This window comes from Alligator mississippiensis, chromosome 2, assembly GCF_030867095.1.
Source record: "Alligator mississippiensis isolate rAllMis1 chromosome 2, rAllMis1, whole genome shotgun sequence".
Classification (NCBI taxonomy): domain Eukaryota; kingdom Metazoa; phylum Chordata; order Crocodylia; family Alligatoridae; genus Alligator; species Alligator mississippiensis.
Window position 1 is genome coordinate 241,868,249 of NC_081825.1, and position 20,964 is coordinate 241,889,212.

Genomic DNA, 20,964 nt, shown 5'->3' on the forward strand with positions numbered 1-20,964 from the left:
GACTTGGGGGTCATCATTGACCACAAGATGAACATGAGCCTGCAATGCGATGCTGCGGCTAGTAAAGCGACCAAAACGCTGGCTTGCATCCATAGATGCTTCTCAAGCAAATCCCGGGACGTCATTCTCCCCCTGTACTCGGCCTTAGTGAGGCCGCAGCTGGAGTACTGCGTCCAGTTTTGGGCTCCACAATTCAAAAAGGACGTGGAGAAGCTTGAGAGAGTCCAGAGAAGAGCCACGCGCATGATCAGGGGTCAGGGAAGCAGACCCTACGATGACAGGCTGAGAGCCCTGGGGCTCTTTAGCCTGGAAAAGCGCAGGCTCAGGGGTGATCTGATGGCCACCTACAAGTTTATCAGGGGTGATCACCAGTATCTAGGGGAACGTTTGTTCACCAGAGCGCCCGAAGGGATGACGAGGACGAATGGTCACAAACTACTACAAGATCGTTTCAGGCTGGACATAAGGAAGAATTTCTTTACTGTCCGAGCCCCCAAGGTCTGGAACAGCCTGCCGCCGGAGGTTGTTCAAGCGCCTTCATTGAACACCTTCAAGATGAAACTGGATGCTTATCTTGCTGGGATCCTATGACCCCAGCTGACGTCCTGCCCTTTGGGCGGGGGGCTGGACTCAATGATCTTCCGAGGTCCCTTCCAGCCCTAATGTCTATGTCTAATGTCTATGAAAAACTGTGGCCTGAGCAGTGTTGCATAGAGGGGGAGGATCACCTCCTTGGACCTGCTTGTAAAGCATCTGTGGATGCATGACAAGGTGCGGTTGGCCTTCCTGACCACATCCTCACATTGGCGGCCCGTGTTCATTTTGGAATTGATAACGACTCAAAGATCCCTTTCTGTCACTGTGCTTACAAGAAGCGAGTTCCCCAGCCTGTAGGTATGCTGCTGGTTCTTATTGCCCAAGTGCAGTACCCTGCACTTGTCAGTATTGAATTCCATCCTATTCTCAGTCGCCCACCCCTGTAGCCTGTCCAGGTCCAGTTGTATCCTGTCCCTCCCTTCTAGCATGCCCGCCTTGCCCCAAATCTTGGTGTCATCAGCAAATTTGAACAGGGTGCTTTTCACCCCCTCGTCCAAATCACTAATAAAGAAATTGAACAATACGAGCCTGAGGACCAAGCCCTGGGGGACTCCACTGCCCACAGTGACCCGTCCACCCCCACTCTCTGGGTGCTGCCCCTCAGCCAATTTGCGATCCATCTGACTGTGTAGGGATTAATGCTACAGTCGCCTAGCTTTTTAATGAGAATGGGGTGGGAGACAGTGTCAAAGGCCTTCCTGAAGTCCAGAAAGGCTACATCCACCGCAACACCTGCGTCCAATGATTTTGTGACCTTATCGTAGAAGGCAATCAGGTTGGTCTGACTGGACCTGCCCCTAATAAAGCCATGCTGGTTGCCCCTGAGCATCATCCCCCCTGCTGGTCCTTCACAGATGTGCTCCTGGATAATTTTCTCAAAATTTCTGTCTGCTCTTGAAGATTTCCAGGGTAAGTGATTGCACCACCTTTGGAGGGAGCTTATTCCACAGTCTGGACATCCTGACTGTGAATAAGTTTTTCCTAATGTTGAGCCTGAATTGGTTTTCCAGGAGTTTATGGCCATTACTCCTAATTTTCCCCTTGGGTGCCCTGGTGAACAGTTGCTCACCGAGCCCTTGATGTAGAAGAAAATGTTAGGAAACGAAAGTTCTCCCAGATCACCAGGAACTGCAACATATACTGGTATCAATGACTGCCCCTGCCCAACTTCAGAATAACCATGAAGATGACCCGAGGGGGACACTACACAGCTATAGCAAAAAAATCCATTCCAGGTCCATTTTAGTGAAAAATCTTAAAAGAAAGCAGGTAAATAAAAAAGTTTTGCAGGGGATACTGTAGCGTGTAGGCAAAAAGTAGATCTTGACACAAGGTCAAAAATTATATAAAAATATTTATCCAGCTAAGAATAAATAGGTACAAATTGTATTCCTACTGCCAAAGGCACGTATATCCTGCTAAGTGACTGCTTTGGGGAATGCTGCACTAAAACACATGTGAGTGAGTTTATTGGCATGTACCCAGAGCTGCACTAAGGCAACATCAACAGGACATCAGTTTTGGTGGGCACCACACACAGAGAGGCCATAGCATGCTTCACTGCAGCATGGAGCTTAGGCACAACCCTGGGGTGGTACAGACACACTAAGTTTTCTGCCCAGGTTCACATTTTTGCCATTAACCAGTTATGGAACAGCACAGTACAGAAAAAAGGCAACTAACTTCTAACCAGTATGTATTTCATAAAATAAATAAAATAAAAACACAAAATTCAGTCAAATTTAAATTCATGTTCAGGTCCAACACAAGGTCCAATGAAGAGGACTGAATTGCCTTCCTGATAACTGGCTTATGCAGACATTTGAGAATGAGGACCAAAAACTATCAGTAGCCAGAAATACAGTACGAAAAAATCTTGCAGGGCTTAGCTTTACACCAGGTTAAAAAAAACAGAAACAGGACAAACTACAGAAGACCCTACAAGGGAGGGAAAAAGGAGAAGCTACAGAGAACAGGAGAGTAAGACAAACATGGACTTAATGTTTGAATGCAATTAATTCTGTATGCTGAGAAGGATCTTAGGCAGGAGGCCATGGCCAATGCAGGAGGCCAGAACTGATGTTCTCAGAACATTTTAAATCCCAAAAGTTTGCACAACTAATTCAGCAGGCTGAATCTCCTTTGGAGAACTGTAGGCATTAGGAACAAACTGCCCATTCCCCAAACCACATAGCTCCCAGGCAGCAGCAGCAGGTTCCTGATGCCTGACAGTTAAAACATGTGCACCTTGGGTGCCTATGCGTGTGTTCCAACATGTTCTAATTAGAATGCTTTAGCATTGCCATAGCATCACGTGTATATGCCCCCACAGGTTTAAAAATGACTGCTGAGTGGATATTTTAAACACATGGGGGGATTAACACACATGATGTTGCAGTGTTTTAATCAGAGGGGCTTTCCAGGAGCTGCTCTAATTAGAATGCCCCCCCTCGCCCTTAGGCACATGTATAGGCACCTCTTAATTCTACCCCTTATGTATATACACTGTAGCAGAATTTAACTACATCATACTGCTCCCACATCCCAGCAGAAACCCTACATCATGTCACACCTACAGCATGTGAGGCCCAACGTGAAGAGCTTAAAATTCAAATGAATTTTATTCTTAGTATGGTTCCCACTAAACATATAATTTCTTTTCCCCTCCCACATATCTACCTATCTCTAAATTTGGCCTACTATGTCAAAGTGTCCAAGCTAATGGAGAATTAAAAAAAAAAAAGAAGTCACAAGAGTGATAAATTAGACCTTTAATGCACTTTAATTTACACCATCTTCCAGCTTCCATGGTGACTAAATTACAGTTTAGTCTCCCTCACACAACAGGGAGCAACTGAAAGTTGGTGAGTTGATGTGAGGGAGTCTGACTTAAACGTTACCTCTGGCCTTCATTTTACATGATGAACAATGGTACAAAATTTAAAAATGAACCCTTTGTGCAATATACTACTCACCATTATCAAATAATAGCATAACTGCAATGGTGTAGTTTTGAAGATAGTAATACCACAGAGGTAGATAAAGTTAAAGCAGCCATTCCCTATCCGCCCCTGCCCAAACTCCTTCTAGAAGGATGAGGTTAAAAAAAACAAACAAACAAAAAACCACACATACTTGGACAAATTTTGATTGATTTTCCAGAGGGAATCTTCTTGATAGACATGGAGGTGCTCCCCAAACAACATCAAATGGACTATATCTGCAATACTGATCAAGTCTACCTGAAACCAAAATAAATCAAAATAAGAAAATAATTTTTGCTGACTTCTGCAGCCATCTCAGCATTCTCCTACATACACTCAACCTAGCACAATAGCAGTTTTGGTTCTACTGCATGACTCCCTGTACTTGTTAATCCTGAATTATGCTGTTTGTGGTTATGATTTTCCAGCAAGTTTCTAAGGAAACTAGAGAACTACTATAGAAAGCAGAATTCTTATTTAATAAATTTTGAATGAGACTCTATAAACAGTTTACCCATCTATAATGAACCCCAACTATAAGATGAATTAAGTACACAACTACCACAAATCAATTTTTCCACTTCCTTCAGCTGATGCACAACAGAACCAAGTGGAGAGTTTACTAAATGTGGTGACAGTTATGAAATGTTTTTTTAATTGATAAGTACAAAACAAACAAGCAAACCTCACCAACATACATCCAAACGTGCACAAAATTACATCACTAGACCATTCTGCCTTCACTACAGAAACATACTTGTCAAAGGACACTTGAAAGTAGTTACAGTAGGTAAATATGCACTTACGTGACATGGAAGATCACACTTGGCCAGGATCTGTTGTCCATGCTGGGTCTGACCCATGGGAAAGCTAAGCAAATTCACTTTAGGCTGCAACCTCAGGTCCAGGCTATGAGAAAAGTCGACTATCTTCAGAGCATTGGTAATCTCACTATTACCAAATAGCCCACAGAGCCTGAGGAAAGAATTCATGGAAATAAAACTAGAAAGCAATAATTTAATTTTATTTAATCTTACATTAAAACTATCAGTCTTAACCACACCAATAGCCCCCTCTGATGGTTTGTTTAGGAAGCATTATTAAAATGGACTCAACCCTATAGTGATACAGTTTAATTGCATAAGGAAACTTAAGGCGTGGACAAACATACACTTGGAGAGGCTTCAAAGGTGCGGGGGAGGTGCTGGTGCTTGGGACCATGCAGCAGCTGTTACGCTACAACTTGTATTGCTGCAGGATGATGCACAAACAAGTGAGACATCACCCCAAACTTTTCTCATGTGTGAAACAAAACTTGAAGCTAGAAGTTTTGCTACACAGATTTCACTGCTTATCACAGGTAACTGTTACAGAATATCACCTGCTGCACACTCCCAAGCAACAGCTCCCACTCTTCTTTTGAAGTCAAATCCACACATAGGTTTGTTTACTCCTTAAGTAACAAGTCATCACTACCAAGCTTGATTACAGGAGGCTCCAGAAAAGTTCTTTCATGGATAGTGCAGTTTTGCTGTGTCACAACCCTAGCTTCCATAGAAGGAGGTGATGCAGAGGAAATTTTAATATTATACTACTGTATTTTCCCCCGGTCTTATATTTACATACAAGGAAATCTCATTAACTACATTGGTTATCATTAAACTGCTGCTAAAAGTAACATGTACTATTAATGGAAACCAACTATGAAAATGGTTAAAAGCCACCAACACTGAGTATGACTATAAGACACATGGCCCATATTGGGCAAATGTGCTGTAAGTTCCCATCCTATCAACAAGAATTTATTTATTTATTTATTTATTTATTTTTTAAAGAAAAATGTTACGTGTTCCAAGTCAAATCAATTCCAAATCCACGAGTCATTCAAGAACCAAATCTGGCCCTACTACCAGAAAACATCCTCCACCCCTGACTGGGGCTTCAGATGCTTTCAAATACTTTGGCAGTCATCGTACATGCGGGCCAAAGCCTGGAAACTTAGGGTTTGGATACCCCCAAGTTTGGCTTGCCCTTAGCCATATGGCTGCAGGAGCTAGCTAGGGAGTAGTTTCCCATTTCAATAAAGTCGGAGTGTAGCCGAGATCCTCCCGCTGGACACTAGCCAGTGCGAAACTAACTACGAGAGTAGGGAATCCTGTCTGCAAGCACACAAAGGTGCAACCCTACACTAATTGTATTACCTCAGTCAGGGTATTTCCCCTGACACCATCTGTGATCACGGTATTTACCCTGCCAGGTAAGTTTTTTTTTGGGTTTTTTTTTAAACTTTTAAACATTTTATTGGAAAAACAAACCATAATAAAAGGCTCAAAACAACCCCCAGCAGAGGCCTCACAAAAGATAATACAACATAAGATTTCAACATAACATAATAAAACACATCAGAATTGATATTATATTGCTCGTCATCTCATTTTAACACAGCATATACAAATATCCCTGAGTATTTTCTATCAAACACATACTACACGTATAGTGTTAGACATCTTGTACTTTCCCGGAGAAAGGAAAGCGAGAACACTGTGTGCAATACAGGTCCCTTCTGTTGTCCCTATCCCATGTGCAACCCTTGCCAGCCTTTTCTACTCACAAAGACTGACTCTTAGTTTAGCCTATACCTGTGCGGGGCTGAAACAAACCCCTGAAGTCCAGCTCGCGCCAGAATTTTTCCTCCCCTCCTTCTTTTGTATTCCTTTCTCTGACTCTATAGAAGTGCAGCTCATGCATTGCTAACTGCAGAAACTCCATTGTGGAAAAGCACGACCCCTTTAGAGCCAGCAAGGAGTGTACTTTCCATAGGGCTACTTTAGTGCACGTAATTAAAACCCTCACCCCCCATGTCCCATCCGTCCCCTCTGATAAACCATAGAGAACATTTCTAACAGTTACCCCCATTCCCCTTCCCATATCTTTCAAATAAGTAGTCACCTTCCCCCACACCCGTTGTGCGTACAAGCAGTCCCGCAGCACGTGTCACCGACTCGGGCTCATCGCAGAGCTCCCTTGGGCACTTGGGGGACCGAGAGAGTCCCCAGCGATAAAGCACCTATCGCACTGCCAGAACATTACGCACAGCTCTCCATGTCAGCTCCTCATGCTCCCCTTTCCAGTCCTTCCCCACCAGTCCTTTCCACACCCTACTGACTTGTTCAGGTCTCAATTCCACAACATCTGACATCTTCTGCTTCCCTCTCGGGAACTTAAAGACCCTTTTGGCGTCTCCCAGCCCTTCGATCCCTAACCCTTCCAATCCTTCGTTCGCGACAAAGGCTCCAAGTCGGGCGTAGGGCAGCGACATCTGCCAAACCCCACGCTCCCTGCCACTCACTCCCGAACAGGCCCAGTCTTCTCAGAAGCCTTCCCCCCAGAACCTGCAGAAATTGGTAACCGTCCCCACTGCTCCCCTCACTTCCCTCACCACCATCTTCAGAAAGTGCACGTAAACAAAGGTCTCTATGTTGGGGAAGCCCATCCCCCCCAACCCCTCTTCCTTATATATCTCCCCCCCCCCCAAAAGAAAAGGCACAAGGCCCGCTGGACACGCTGGGTCTGTAGCCAGGATGGGGGGTACACCATCACTGTGTACAGGATTATCGGCAGCAAGCACTGTTTGATCACTTGCACCTTCCCCCTCGATGATAAACCCTGTGTACTCCACAACCCCACCATCTGTTTCACTCCTCCCTCCAACACTTCCCAAGCCCGTTTCCCTTTCCCCTGGGTATCCATCCAGACACCCAGTATCTTCAGTTCCTCCCTTTCCACCCCTAACTCAAAAGTTTCTCAATTCCCCCCAATTCCCTACCGCAAGCACTACGCTCTTGTCCGCATTCACCCTCGCTCCGGATGCCTCCCCAAACTCGTTTACATGCTTCAAAACTCTTCCCAGGGACACCTCATATCTCTCACTACACATGTCACATCATCCATGTATAGGAGGACTTTCAATTCTCCTCCCCTCGGCACTCTCACCCCACTAATCACCCTATCCCCCCTGATCCACTGTGCCAGAGGCTCAATGGTGCAGACAAAGAGTCCCGGCGACAGCAGGCACCCTTGTCTCACCCCCAAGTCCACTGTAACGGCTTCCCCCAGGAAACCCCTCACCAACACCCTGCTCGTAGCCTTCCCATAGAGTGCCTGCACCCACCCCACAAATTCTCCCAGCATCCCCATCCCTTCCAGAACCCGAAACAGAAACTCGTGCCCAATGCTGTCGTACGCCTTTTGCAGATCAAGACTCGCCACTAGTGCGTTCCACTTCCGTTCCGTGACGTACGACAACGTATCCCGAAGCACCCAGAGTGCTTGTGTCGTTCACAGCCCCCCTACTGCACACATTTGTTCCCCACCCAGCACCTGCGGTAACACCTCCCCCAACCTCGCTGCTAGGATCTTGAAGAATAATTTATAACCAGCATTCAACAAGGTGATTGGTCTCCAGTTCTTAATGTGCTCCCATCCCCCTTTCTTGTAAATCAGGACCACGACACCGTGGGTAAACCCCTCCCCTACCTGACCCCGCGCCATAAATTCCTTAAAAAGGGCCAAGAGATCCCCCTTCACTAAGTCCCAAAACTTCCCATAGAATTCCACCGGGATCCCATCTCCTCCCGGTGTCTTCTTTAGTGGCATCATTCATAAGACACCCAGCATTTCGCTTTCCATCAATTCCTTTTCTCAGACTCTCCCTCCCTTCCTCCCCAACCTTTGTTTCCAAACTCCCCACCAGTCCCTCCAGTTGTTCCCACTTCACCGCTTCCCTATGTAATATCCTTGTAATATCTAGTCACCTCCCGCAAGACCCCTTCCACGTCCTCCACCCTTCCTCCGTCAGCCATGCGAATTGCCTCCATCACCCACTTTTTGCTTTTCACCCGTAAAGTGAAAAACCTTCCCCATTCCTCCCCCTCATCCACCCACTGCGCCTTGGCCAAGAACATCCGTTCTTTCATCCTGTTCCGGAACCAATTTTTCACCCCCTCTCTCACCCTTTCCCATTCTCTCTTCACTGCTTCCCCCTTCTTCAACTCTTCCCACAATCTTTGAACTTTCCCTTGCAAGCGTGTAAGCTCCTTCTTTTTCCGTCGTGCCTTTCTCCTTCCCGTGCCACCGAACCACTCTCACACGTGCCCCTTAATTTCTACCCACCAGTCCCACCGGGTTGGGAAAAAGGGTTGCAAGGTTTGCCACTGGCGATACGCCCTTCCAAAGGCAATGCATTCCTGGGGATCGTCCAATAACGAGACATTAAGTTTCCAGACTCGTTTCCCCTGCTTGAGCCCCTGCCCGATGCCCACCTCCACCCACAGCACACGATGGTCTGAGAAACTCACGTCTATCAGTCTCTTGCTGCGGATCTCCAACCCTTCCGACACCAGTACAAAATCAATCCTCGATTGCCCCTGTCCTTCCGGATCCACTCTAGTAAACACCCCCGACCCTTCCCAAATGTCCTGGAGCCCCTCGTCTTTAATCCACCCCCTCAGCCACTTCCCCGTACTACCCATCCCGACTCCCTGCCCTATTCCATTTCGCCCACCCTCCTCAACGATGCAATTAAAATCCCCCAGCACAATCCGCGGTCCTCCACCCCCCACACACAACCCCAATTTATGTGAAAAGGGCATCCTCTCCGCATACTCGACTGGGGCGTAGACATTGTACACAGTCATCCACACCCTCCACCTCCACCACTGCTTTCTGTAGTCTCCCCTCTTCCAAAACCTGCTAGTCTTTGATTTTCCAGCTGCCTTCCCTTGCCAGAATTCCCACTCCCGCTGATTTATTCTCATTTGAACCCCCCCACCACGACGGTCCAACCCCCCATCGCTCTTCCAAATATTTATAATTTCTCCCCCATGGGATCCCGCACTCTTGCAAGCACAACACTTGCGTGTGCAGGTCCCTTAAGGTTTTTGACATTGTTTCCCATCTCTGCTTCCCGTATAAACTTTGTACATTTAAAGATGCCACGGTCAATGCCATCAAGGCTGTTTTCCAGAAGAGTAAACCTTGCATCATATCTCATCCGTGTCGCTACTTAGGTCTGAGATGTCTCCCCCACCTTTTTGCATTCCCGTAGTCCTGACCAAAAGGGCAATCGCAGAGGGGCTCAGGTAACCATCACTTTCTTCCCCTTCCTCAACATTTTGTTTCTCCACAGGCAGCTCCTCACCTTTCCCCCTTTCTGTTTCCAGCACTCCCCCTTCTGTCTCCTGGACCTTTTCCCCTTCCTCCTCTAGCCTCTTTTTCTTTGGCTTTGCACTCCGTTTCTTCTTTCTTTTCACCGAAGAAACCTCTTTCTCCTGATCCCCATCCAGTTTCAGGTCCATGGCTGCTAGCTCAGATATTTGTGTCCCTTCTCCCACTCCCTCACTCTGCTCTTCTTCCATTTGTTGCTCTTCTTCCGATTCAGTGAGCTGGTTGACTGCCTCGATCACATCGTTTCTCCGCTCCACTTCCGGTGTTTCCTCAACTATGCAGATGTCTGTGTCTAAAATGTTGGTCTCCTCGTCTCCCGGATCTTCTCTGCTCCTCTCCCCTGCTGCGTGCAACTCGCGTGCCTTGTTCATGTAGGACAGGGAGCGCTGGAGCTGCAGGTGCCCCTCACCTCCATACAAGGTGCACTCCACTTTTTCCTTACAGGCTTTGGCCTGGTGCCCCATGCCGCCACACCTGTAGCAAACCGTCAGTCTACAGAAAGCAGCTAGGTGGCCCTCCAAGCCACACCTGCTACACAGCTTCGGCTGGCCGTGGTAAGTTATGTACCCGTGGTGGGCCCCTGCGGACACTAGAGAGGGCAGGTGCCTCACCCCGCCAGGGTGTCTCAGGTCTTCTTCTAGGACCGCTCTGGCTTTCCATGCCCCGATCCAGATCTGCCACTGGTCCAGGACACGCTGGATATCCAGGATCTTTTCGACCCGCCCCTCCAGCCACCTTCTCATATCTTCATGCTCTAGGTCATCTGAATACATCTTGAAATATAAAGCCCTCTCCCGGGACCTTTGACGAGTTTCAAAACGCAGCCCCTGCAATTTCTCTTTGTCTGCCACTTCAGCCTACCAAGCCCAGAAGGCAGAGTACACCTCTATCCTCCAGAAGTTAATGTTCCAGTGGCGGAAATTATCAAAAGCCACCACGCAACTTAAGTCTTTCGGGTTCACTTGCAATTCCTCGAACAGAATCTTGTTCATAAAGTCTGCTCTCAGTGTAGTGGTCTGCCCCTTCACCCCCTCGGGGGTCAGGGTGGCTTTAACACGCAGTTTCACTGTTCTTGGTGGGTCTCCTTTTCCCCACAAAAGATAGGGAGGGTCCGGAAACATCCCCACGGGATCCCTGTTCTCTGCATAGCTCCGCCTCTCTTCCAGCCTCGGGGCTGCCCCCTCTCCAGAAACTTCTGGCACCGCAGTGTCATTACTCTTTTCCTTCTCCAAAGGCACCACTTTGCCTCTTTGGCCAATCGCAGCCCACTCCCCAACCTCCTCCTCCTCAGCCATGCCCTCTGCCATCTCACCAAACATTGTCTTCATGCTGGCTTTTAGGGCCTTAGACGACTCACTCACTTCTCCAAAGTGTTCCGTAATCATCACTTGCCTCCACGCCATCTCTTCCTTTAAACTAGGCACCCGCCTCCTCTCCATCTCCCCCATTGCTCTGCCTCAAGCAAGGGGGGGGGGGAGGGGCTCACCTACAGGATCAAGGTATGTCCCCTGCCAGGTAAGTACCACAAGAGTAGGTTAGTGCAGCCCATCTGAATAAGACACATGCTAGTGCCCATTAAGTGCAGCCCCACCCTCAGCACTGACTTTTTTACATTGATGGTGAGCCACTAAGTCACTGCATACATTTCAACTTCTTCACTCCCACAACTAAGCTGCATTTTTCTTTCCCATTTCCAATGTCTCCCGTGTCTTCATCAGCCTTCAGTGCCTCGCAAACATCACTTAAAGGAGACCCAAACACTTCACCCAGAATCCCTCTGTCACTCACCCTTTCTCAGCCTGTTGCATGCTAATATGGGCCTACCCTCTATGTGGTGAAACCAGACCAGGTTACCCTGGGCCTCATCTGCATATAAATTTTGGAGCATCCCAGGACTCATGACAGTCATGAGTGTGTGTGGGAGTAATTAGCATATGGATCTTTTTTCTTTTTCTTTTTTTTTTTTTGGGGGTGGGGAGGGGGGCAGCGTATCTGGAATACACACACATACTGAGCAGTGCTAGGCTGTGGGGTCACCATGGTTTGAAATGCTGCTCCCAGTGAACTCTATGGTAAATACTGATCAAGCCTTTTGGGTTTTGGACTAATATCTTGCATAATGCCGAAGTGCTGTTAAAAGTGTGTGTATGGAGTATTTGGGTTAAAATTTACAGTAGTTTAAAAAAAAAGGTAACATGCATTAATTCTGGATGAGCTAAAGCAGTGATTCCCAAGCTTTTTTTTGCCACGACCCGCTGCTGGGAGTAGAGCATGGTGGCAGCGACTCGGGGGCAGGGGAGCTCCTGGCATGCGGTGCCGCTCATCCTTTGTGTGTGGCACCGTCAGCATTGCCCCTACAGCCCTCATTTGAGTCATGACCCGAGGTTGGGAACTGCTGAGCTAAAGTCATAGGGACTATAAACATGGCTATGGCAATTTGTATATTTTCAAGGTCATTGTTTTCAAATTTGTTCCTCACTTCCATGTGCTCAGGGAAAGCAGGATATGACAGTAAGAGGAGGAGGGAGGGGCTGCAAAGAAAAGCAGAAAGCAAAGTGGCTACCAAATCCCCCCAGGTTTATTTTCCCTGCTGTAGCAATGGGTGAAGAAGAAATTCAAGCCAAACCTCCAATAATTAGATTCTATACCTGGAAAATTATGAGAAATGTATACATTTTTCCTACATAAAATCTAAGCATGGGGGGGCAGGGGAAGAGAGATCATCTTATAATCAGGGCTGTCTTGTATTCAAGTAAATACATTACATTTGCCTTTCTGAATTGCCTTCTCTTCAAGGATCTCAAAATGTTTTGAACAAAAATGGGTTAGGCTTTGTGATGTAACCTCATTTCACAACAAAAGAAAAAGTCACACGGAAGAGAGAGGTTAGCAGTTTGCCCAAAATCACACAGGATACAGCAGAACCAACAATATAATCCAGATCCAGATCCAGTACCATTCTCTCTCAACCTTGTATATTGTGGGCCTATTCAGTAATTGTAATCTCATCTACTTATTCTTAGCGACTCTTCCTAAAATAGCTCTTGGTTATTCAAGAAAAAACAACTATCCTAAGCTGGGCCAGTGGAAGTTGGAGGGTGTGGCCAAGAAGTGGCCTGCTACAGAATCTGAGTGTCCTTGAGTGCTGGTGGACATAGTGATCAGAAGCAAAAGGGTGAGCAAGGACTAATACAACTCTGGACAACCTCCAGCCACCAGCCCCTGTGATATGCCATCCTGGAGCTGGAGCTGCCAAATGGCAGGAGCCGGTGTCTGGAGGGTATCGGGGTTGCCTGGGCAGCATCAAAGCTGCTGCCCCATGCTCCAAGTGGGAGCTGGAGCTGCTGTTGCTCTGTGTTCCAGGTGGGAGCCAGAGCTGCTGTTGCTTCCTTGTGTCTTGAGCTAGATCTGGTCTTCAAGGAGATCTGAGGTCCAGATCTGACCTGCAAGGAGATCTGAGGTCCAGATCTGGCCCAGGACACAAACCAGGTTTGATACCCCTGACATTAGTGAATTTACTTTGGGTTTATGCTAATACAAAACAGATCAGAATTTACCATATTACCTGCAAAGCAAAAGTTCCATCACTAATACTCAGCTACACAGAGTTCATTTAACAAAGATTAACATTGTTTAGAGAAGGGCACACTGACTCTTTGGAGATGTCAGGGAGGGAAGACAGGGACAAATGTTAAAGTGGAGCATAGGAATTTCCATGAAGGTATAAACAAACACTCTCTCTCATCTCCTTGCTTTTAAGTTCCACATAAGAATGATACAGCAAGGCTACAAAAATGAGGGGAGAATGAAGCAACAAATGCATACAAAGAAGCAACCTCAGCAACAAAGTAAAGTAGGGGCTGGCAATCTAAGGCTTGTGGACTAGATACTGGATCTAGCCTGTGGATGTGGGGCTTTGGCTGCAGGTATTCTCCCAGGTGGCAACAGAAGTTGGGTCCTAGCATCTGCCCTGGAGTGGGTCATTCTGGCCCACAGCTGAAAAAGGTTACCTAACTGTGAGGTAGAGGAACTAAACAAAGGAATTATAGGGAAGCTTTTTGCATCAAAAGTTTGAATAAATACTGCCATCCTCTGAACCAAGTCAGAATAGAAGCTTGAGAGGAACTGACTAGATTATTTAGAGAATAGAATATTCAAGTGTTTTGAACCTCATTGTTCAAGCTCCTATAATTGACATCAATGGAAATAAATTTGCTAATTTAGAACAGTAACCATATGATGAGTATTTAGTTTAGAAATATTCCTCCCTTTACATATAACTTTTATATTTTTCCACACTTTCCTAGCCTACTTCCCTTCTACTCCTGAAACTTCACAAGCAAGTCATGCAGAAGAAAGGAAGCAGAAACCTTAGGGTAGAACTTGCATTAAATGCATTAATCCAGACCTCTGAAGAGGCAACTAACCTGTCTCCCAAGAACAGCACCTCTGGACACAAATGTCCATGGACAATTTCGGCTTTGTGTAGCTTTTCCACCAAATCAAGCAGACTGTAAGCAACCAACATAATCACCTCCTCACCAATAGTTTTACAGCTCTGAATAACATCCTAAAGAAAGAAAAGCGAACTTAGAACAATATAAAACCTTTCTGCTTCAAAACAGAGTTGTTAATGTTACTAGTTTGTGACAGTTTTTTTCAGTCAGCTCTAGGAGATGCCACAAAGTTTTTCTAGTTCAGGCTTCCCTGGTCAGATTCATATATAATCAGATTTCCCCTGGCACAACCCAACACAATTCAAGCCTCTGCAAATCCTTAGTATGCTCAGCTGTTGAAGAATAGCTGAAGATTCCAGGGGTAAAAGTGTTTTAACTGAAGTTGAAAATTAGCATTCATACCAAGTCTTGTTTTTGCTACAGTCCAAACTGTATCGACCAAAGTTAATTCAAAACAGGAGACCTTTTAACAGGTAAGGCTATTCTATTCACTTGGTCACTGTAGCCTGGAAATGCAGAACTCGCTAGAACAATGGTTCCCAAGACCTAGTCCACAAAGCCATGGTAAGTGGTCAGCTGGTTGTCCTGTGAACCCTAATGGAACAATTAATGTCTCATACAGGTGAACGGAGGTCTGGAAGAAGTTAAAGTTTAATCTTTTGGTTCAAAAAGTTTGGGTTCCCTATAGCACACCGGTTCCCAAGGGCAGGACTTAGGAATCCTACATAAACATTACTGAGGGATGGTAAGTGGTTTTGCTTCAGTACACTATCACTGCCCTCAATGACCAGAAAGCTTAGAGTTTAAGGAACTCTTTCTTGTACAAGGAAACAAAAGACTAGGAAGGGGCAACCTGCCTATATATTTATAGCAAATAAAAACACGCTTTGTTTAAACTTGTGTTTAGATGGGGTCTTTTGTTTAATCCACCTCTCCCAAGTCACCTGTGTTTGTCCAACACCCAGCAAGGATGCAGAACTCTCAGTATTTGTACCTAAACTACATTTCAAGTCTTCTTACTAGAGGTGCACCGATATATTGGTCCAATATCAGATCGGTACCAACAGAGAGAAAATTGGCTGTATCGGAAATCGGCCTGAAGTGGCTGATAATTTGTCCAATAAATGCCCGTGTGTGCATACAGCCACAGTGCAGCACGCAGGCAATGAAGAGCAGAGCCCAGTAGCATGCAGCTGGAAAATCTGTTGTGGTGGAAGGGGATGGGGGGAGGGAAAGAGCATGGAGGGGAGGAGGCAGCAGATCAACAACCCAAGCCCAGCAGAGAAGAGCCTGGCACAGCCCCAGCTCCACCCACTCACCACATGCAGATCTGGGGGCACATACTCCTCATGCCCTCCCAGGGTAGGCAGTGGCAGGAACTCAACTCAACTCAACGAGCTGCGGCTCTGTCCTGCCCTCGCCCCATCCTGGCTGGGTAGCGCCTGCCGCTGCCCCACTCCTCCCTCACTGTGGGGGCGTTGATCTGCACCTCCCCAACCCCTTTTCCTCTCCCCTTCCCTTTCACCAACACCAGCTTACCAGCTGCACGCACCTGTATCAGAAATTGGATCAGTATCAGCTAATATGCCTCCTTAAATATTGGCTGTTGGTATCAGCCCCCAAAATGTATATTGGTGCACCCCTACTTTTTATATTTCATTTGGTTTGTTTGCACTGACCCAGAGAGTATAGCAATTTATCTCCCTATGCAGAACAACACAGCCATCCTGGTATAAGAAACAGCTGCAATTTTCACTGAAGCTTTGGTCAAAGTCAGTATTTAGATGCTCCTGCAACTGGAGTGTAATATAGAAATCCCATGGCACAGGCTGAGAGTACACCTGCAAGAAAGTATATAAAAGATACAAGTTACTGATGGGGCAAAACTAAATTGTTCATCTTCACATACTGCTTAGGGAGCCATTTTTCATTTTACTGAGAAGCTCAAATTATACAGGGTCAGAAACTGTTCTTCCATAGTAATAGAAACAGGATCTGAGATTCTCTATTCCAAAACAGTTACAATACCATGACCAGATTTTTATCTCACTGTAAGTTACCTTGGAGACTGAAAAGTTAACATTTTACAGTTCAAAATGTTTATGACAATATGCCTTACCTTGATTGCAAATCCCTTTGCACCTAACTGGGCAGAGCTGGCTAGTACAGCAAAGAACATCTTGTCATTTTCATTGGTCCAATATTCCCGTTTAATACTGTAAATCTCATTCCCTGTTGTGAAAGTTTAAAAGATCACAAAAAAGTGAAAATTAAGATCTCTAGAAGCAATGTGCTATCACAGTTTTATTTCAAACTTTCAGTTTGAGGAGAAAAGAAAACTAAGTAGATTCCAAAACCAGTTTGAACAGCAACCCAGAAAGTTCTACCTATTACTTACCCAGTTCAATTTCTTTCTCTAACTCCATCAAAGGCATGGGCCCAGTCTCTAAATAAAAATCTGGAGATGTAGTCAATAATTCTGGTAAAGGATTCAACAGCTGTTTGCATTTCTCCATGGTCCATAACAAATTGGTTGAGTCATCTGGAAGAAAGTAATAGACTAAACTGGTAGATGGGCAAGACCTAATTGTGAATTGCCTTTGTGAAGCCAGCATATCCGCTGTAAAACCTTAATTGCACTTGTCACTCCACTAGTGAATGAGTTTCACTCTGGGCTAGTCAATTTTTTGCCCATTGTTTCTTCTGTGAAGTGGAATGATTAATACTTAGTTCCCTTGAAGTTACTTTCAGATCTAAGGGTGCAAAACCTTTAACTAGGTTGTTATGTTTTGGTTTGTTGGTTTTTTTTGGGGGGGTGGTGGGAAAAACCCCCCACATTTAAATACATTTATCTGAACACAAGATCCAGTCAAGCTACACTGAATTAAATATTCTGATTTCTACCCATTGCTGGCGATCATTTATGAACTAAAGCTTATAAGCTCAACCAGGGGTTGCAGGCTCCCTGCCTCACCCTTACTCACCCTCTCACAGCTGCACAAGTCTGTGTGTAGATCAGGGCTGTAAAGGCCTTAATTTGGTTGTGAAAGGGTTAACAAAGTACTCCAGCAGTTGCTGCACAGCAGAGGGGAGTGGGAGAGAGGCTAGTAGGGGAATCTTGCCTCTGGTCTGCTTTGGAGCTATAGGACCTGCTGAGTGCAGCCCCCTGCCCTCACACAAACCTAACCATTAGATGGTAACAGTCACTGCACGCTCCTAAAAGGTAGCTAAGCCTTCCCTTTAAAAGTAGCTAAAATGTGTGTTTGTCCATGAGACATATCATGAAACATATCTGCCCCAAATGAAATGCAGTCCTGGCACTTACTAGTTGTGTTTTCAGTGATACCTCTGGGATCGCTAGCCATTTCAACAGGCAAGCTCTGAACAAGTTCCAATTTCTCAGGGATATGGAGGTATTTAATAGTGGAAATTTGTGTGACAGAGGAAATAGAAGATCTTGAGGAGACAGAGGAACCTGAAGAGCAGGCATCTTCCTGACTTGCTTCCATAATTGGGCTGTAAATAAGAAAATTATCAGCATTTCAGTCTGTTATTAGATGCAGTGCCTGGATAATGCCAACCCCTATGCTACCAAATTATGCCAGACATCCCTATTTCTTCTACTAGACACAAACCCCTTCTCATCTTGCAGTAGAGACTGAACTAACTCTGTGTGGCCTAATCCTGTGATGGAACCATGTTATTTATACTCAAAATCTGAGATGCTACAAACATTTCACTTAAATTTTCCCCTTCATGTCCCAGTTAAATACTTTAAGCCCCTGCTTGTCCTCAGATAAAGAATGCTGGTATAATACAAGAGATCCTTGTAGAATTTATTTTGGCTCTCACCTCTCTTAGGTTACTAAAACCTAGTCCATGTTGCTTACTAAGAAACTACAACCATCACTCTCTCATGCATCAACATTGCTCTTCTCCCTGACTACTACCAAACTTGGTCAGGGAATAGGCCAGATACATTCACATCTTGCATCTAGTGATGTGTACCCTGAGTAGTCAAAGTCAGCTCTAGATTAAGTAAAGACACACTATATAGCTTATGGCATTTTACTTACAACAGTACAAAACAGTAACTAACTGTTCACCAGCATTTTGTTTAACTTCAACCCCAGTTATCCTGTTTGCATTTATTAAGCTCCTTCTCCCCCCAGTCCCGAATTGTCCAGAATCAGTACTATTGTACATATTAAAAAAGTGCTAAATGAGACACTAAGTACACCTAGTCTGTAATATTTGTCACATTGGTAATTTTTGAAGGCAGAATAGAAAACCTCCAAACAACTGGACTCAAAACAGGAAGAAAGCACATAAAGGCTGCTTGCAGACGTTAAAAACCCCCCAAACAAAACCCAAAAAAACCCCAAACCCAAAAACCAGCTTTATCACCAGTTCATTACTTCAGCCCAGCTCTGCAGCATCTGTATACATTGGGAGCTTTAGCAGGGCTTTTTGTCATTTTATCTAATAGCTGATTCAATCAGCTATTAGATAAAAGTGTCCAAAAAACTGCACTAAACCACCTGATCTACACAGATGTTGGGTGAGTCAGGTCCAACTAATGTGCTACATGCTCAGAAGAGGTGTTGGGCTCAACACAGGAGCGCACAGAGTTTAAAGCACCATATTTTATTTTTTTTAATATGTGCAAGCAGCCAAAATGTGCAATTTACAAAATATTACCTCAGCTTCTTAATGCAAAGAGCTTCACTGTAAGTACCCTCACAATCAGGGATTTGCTGGCTCAGACACATGTTCCTGGATTCCGGACACTCTTTCTTCAGGAGACTTTCAGGATCAGCAGGAGTTTGGATTCTCTGTAGTCCTACCCCATGGAAGGGAGTTGATGCCAAGTGGGCAGCTCTAACAAAGTCACAGGTATCTTCCGGATTGGCACAAAGGGTTTTGTTTTTGTAGGAGCCTGTCAAAATGGCATCTTCAATCAAGGGTTCAATTCCATTGAGCTCATTCTGAAACAAGCAGAAAAAGAAGCCCTTGGATTTTGTTTCTAACCATTTCAGTTACAATCCAAGTGCTCCCCACTGTCTCCAACTCAAGAGCGCTACATATTTTCACCTTCCTTCCACACATAAACAGCCTTAACCCTTCTATGTGGCAGACTGTTGTGCTGTCATTTATATTTATTAATAAACTGTACATGGTCTTTTGCTTTTTACCAGTTCATAAGCAAATATAAAACTATTAAAATCACCTTAGATGGTTATCCTTCAACTTTGCTTTTGAATGTTTCCTAAATACCTGTCTTTGGATTTTCCATTAGGTACTTCTCACACAAGGCTCACCTACTATGCTACAGTCTCCTACCTACCCCTCTAAAATTCTTTCCAGTGCACTGGAGGCAGCAATGAAGTTTTAAAGACTGTTCTTTCTTCACTCTTTTCACACCTCCTCAGACTGCCCCCTTATCCAATCCAGTCACCAAATATGTCCTACCTCCCCCGAACAATCATTATTAAAGGGCATCTCTCTCTCTCTCTCTCCTTTCGGCTTTTCTTATGAAAGGTATTACCATTCATTCAAACTGGGCAACTGAATTCTGACTACTTAGGGTTCACCTGTATCATTTCAATTAGATAGTAATTTCTTAATCCTGAGCTACTGTCTAATGTACAGTTGATGTGAACTACTTAGAGGCTACTACAGTGCATAGTAGAGATGGCTACATTTTAATGATTTATGAAAGTATTCCTGAATACATTTCTTGAATTCCACTGGCAGCTATCTCCTTTATAAGTACTGACCAAAAAAAATGTCAAACATTAAATACCTTCCCAACACAAAATACATGACCCTCAAAGTCACTAATTATGCCTAATCTCCTCAAGATCTCTTCTCTGTACTCATGCTCCCCCACTGCCCCTTTGACACTATGGGTCTCCTACTTGCCTTGAAACAGTCTCTTCGGCTTTTAAAATGGTTTATTCCTAGTTCTCCTCCTAATGTTCTAGCCAGTCCTTCGCTATTAGAACCATCTTTAGTAGATGATTAGCCTCCTTCCTTCCTTTGGGTTGTTTTCTAAAAGCTTGTCTTGGATCCATTAGCCTTTTGGTTGACAACATCAGCACACAAGGTCCAACCACTACGGTGCACATTCCTGTTTACCTCTCTATTCTGAGGAGACTCATATATCCCCAAAGATATCACACCATATTTGTGTGATCACCATATCACACCAAAAAATGAATTCATCATCTTCCTCCTAAAACTCTATTGTCCCTGACATTCATTTTTATTCTTGTCAAGCTATTCTATATCCAGTAGTCTCCATCTTGCTATTCTGTTTACATATTCCTACACCCTTCAAATCCATTTACTTGCTCATTACCTCCTTCAAAGTTGAAGCTCATCTGAGACTGCTTAACTGCCCTCCCACATTATTCCTCCTCAAATTCACTCTGTAGCCCAGCTACTCTTCTTGGTCTCTTAACCATTTCCCTTCTCATCTTAATGACTTTTCCATGAAACTGTTTATGCTCAGAATAATAACTTCCTTTGGAATAAAGTTTTCTTCACTTTCTCCACTTCTTTGGCTTTATTCTGTAACCAAATTCCATTCTGATGCAATCTCACCTGCTACTTAAAAATTATTAGAGCTTCTATGATTGTGCAAATATTGTTGTCCATGACAATGTAATTGGACAAAATAAGAAAGCTGATAATTC

At 44.9% G+C, this 20,964-nt stretch overlaps 1 protein-coding gene across 3 annotated transcripts in view; it reads right to left on the reverse strand.

Moving 5' to 3' along the window:
- BUB1B (BUB1 mitotic checkpoint serine/threonine kinase B) overlaps window positions 1–20,964 on the reverse strand; it is a 45,077-nt gene that overhangs the window by 5,869 nt on the left and 18,244 nt on the right. For all 3 annotated transcript variants that reach the window (XM_019496541.2, XM_006260687.4, XM_059722999.1), the window contains exons 15-22: window positions 18,965–19,251; window positions 17,589–17,779; window positions 16,662–16,805; window positions 16,383–16,495; window positions 15,943–16,104; window positions 14,234–14,376; window positions 4,388–4,556; window positions 3,733–3,839 (exon numbers count right to left, since the gene is read on the reverse strand). In XM_019496541.2, coding sequence (XP_019352086.1) covers window positions 3,733–3,839; window positions 4,388–4,556; window positions 14,234–14,376; window positions 15,943–16,104; window positions 16,383–16,495; window positions 16,662–16,805; window positions 17,589–17,779; window positions 18,965–19,251 — 1,316 coding nt within the window. The remainder of the gene's footprint in view (window positions 1–3,732; window positions 3,840–4,387; window positions 4,557–14,233; window positions 14,377–15,942; window positions 16,105–16,382; window positions 16,496–16,661; window positions 16,806–17,588; window positions 17,780–18,964; window positions 19,252–20,964) is intronic.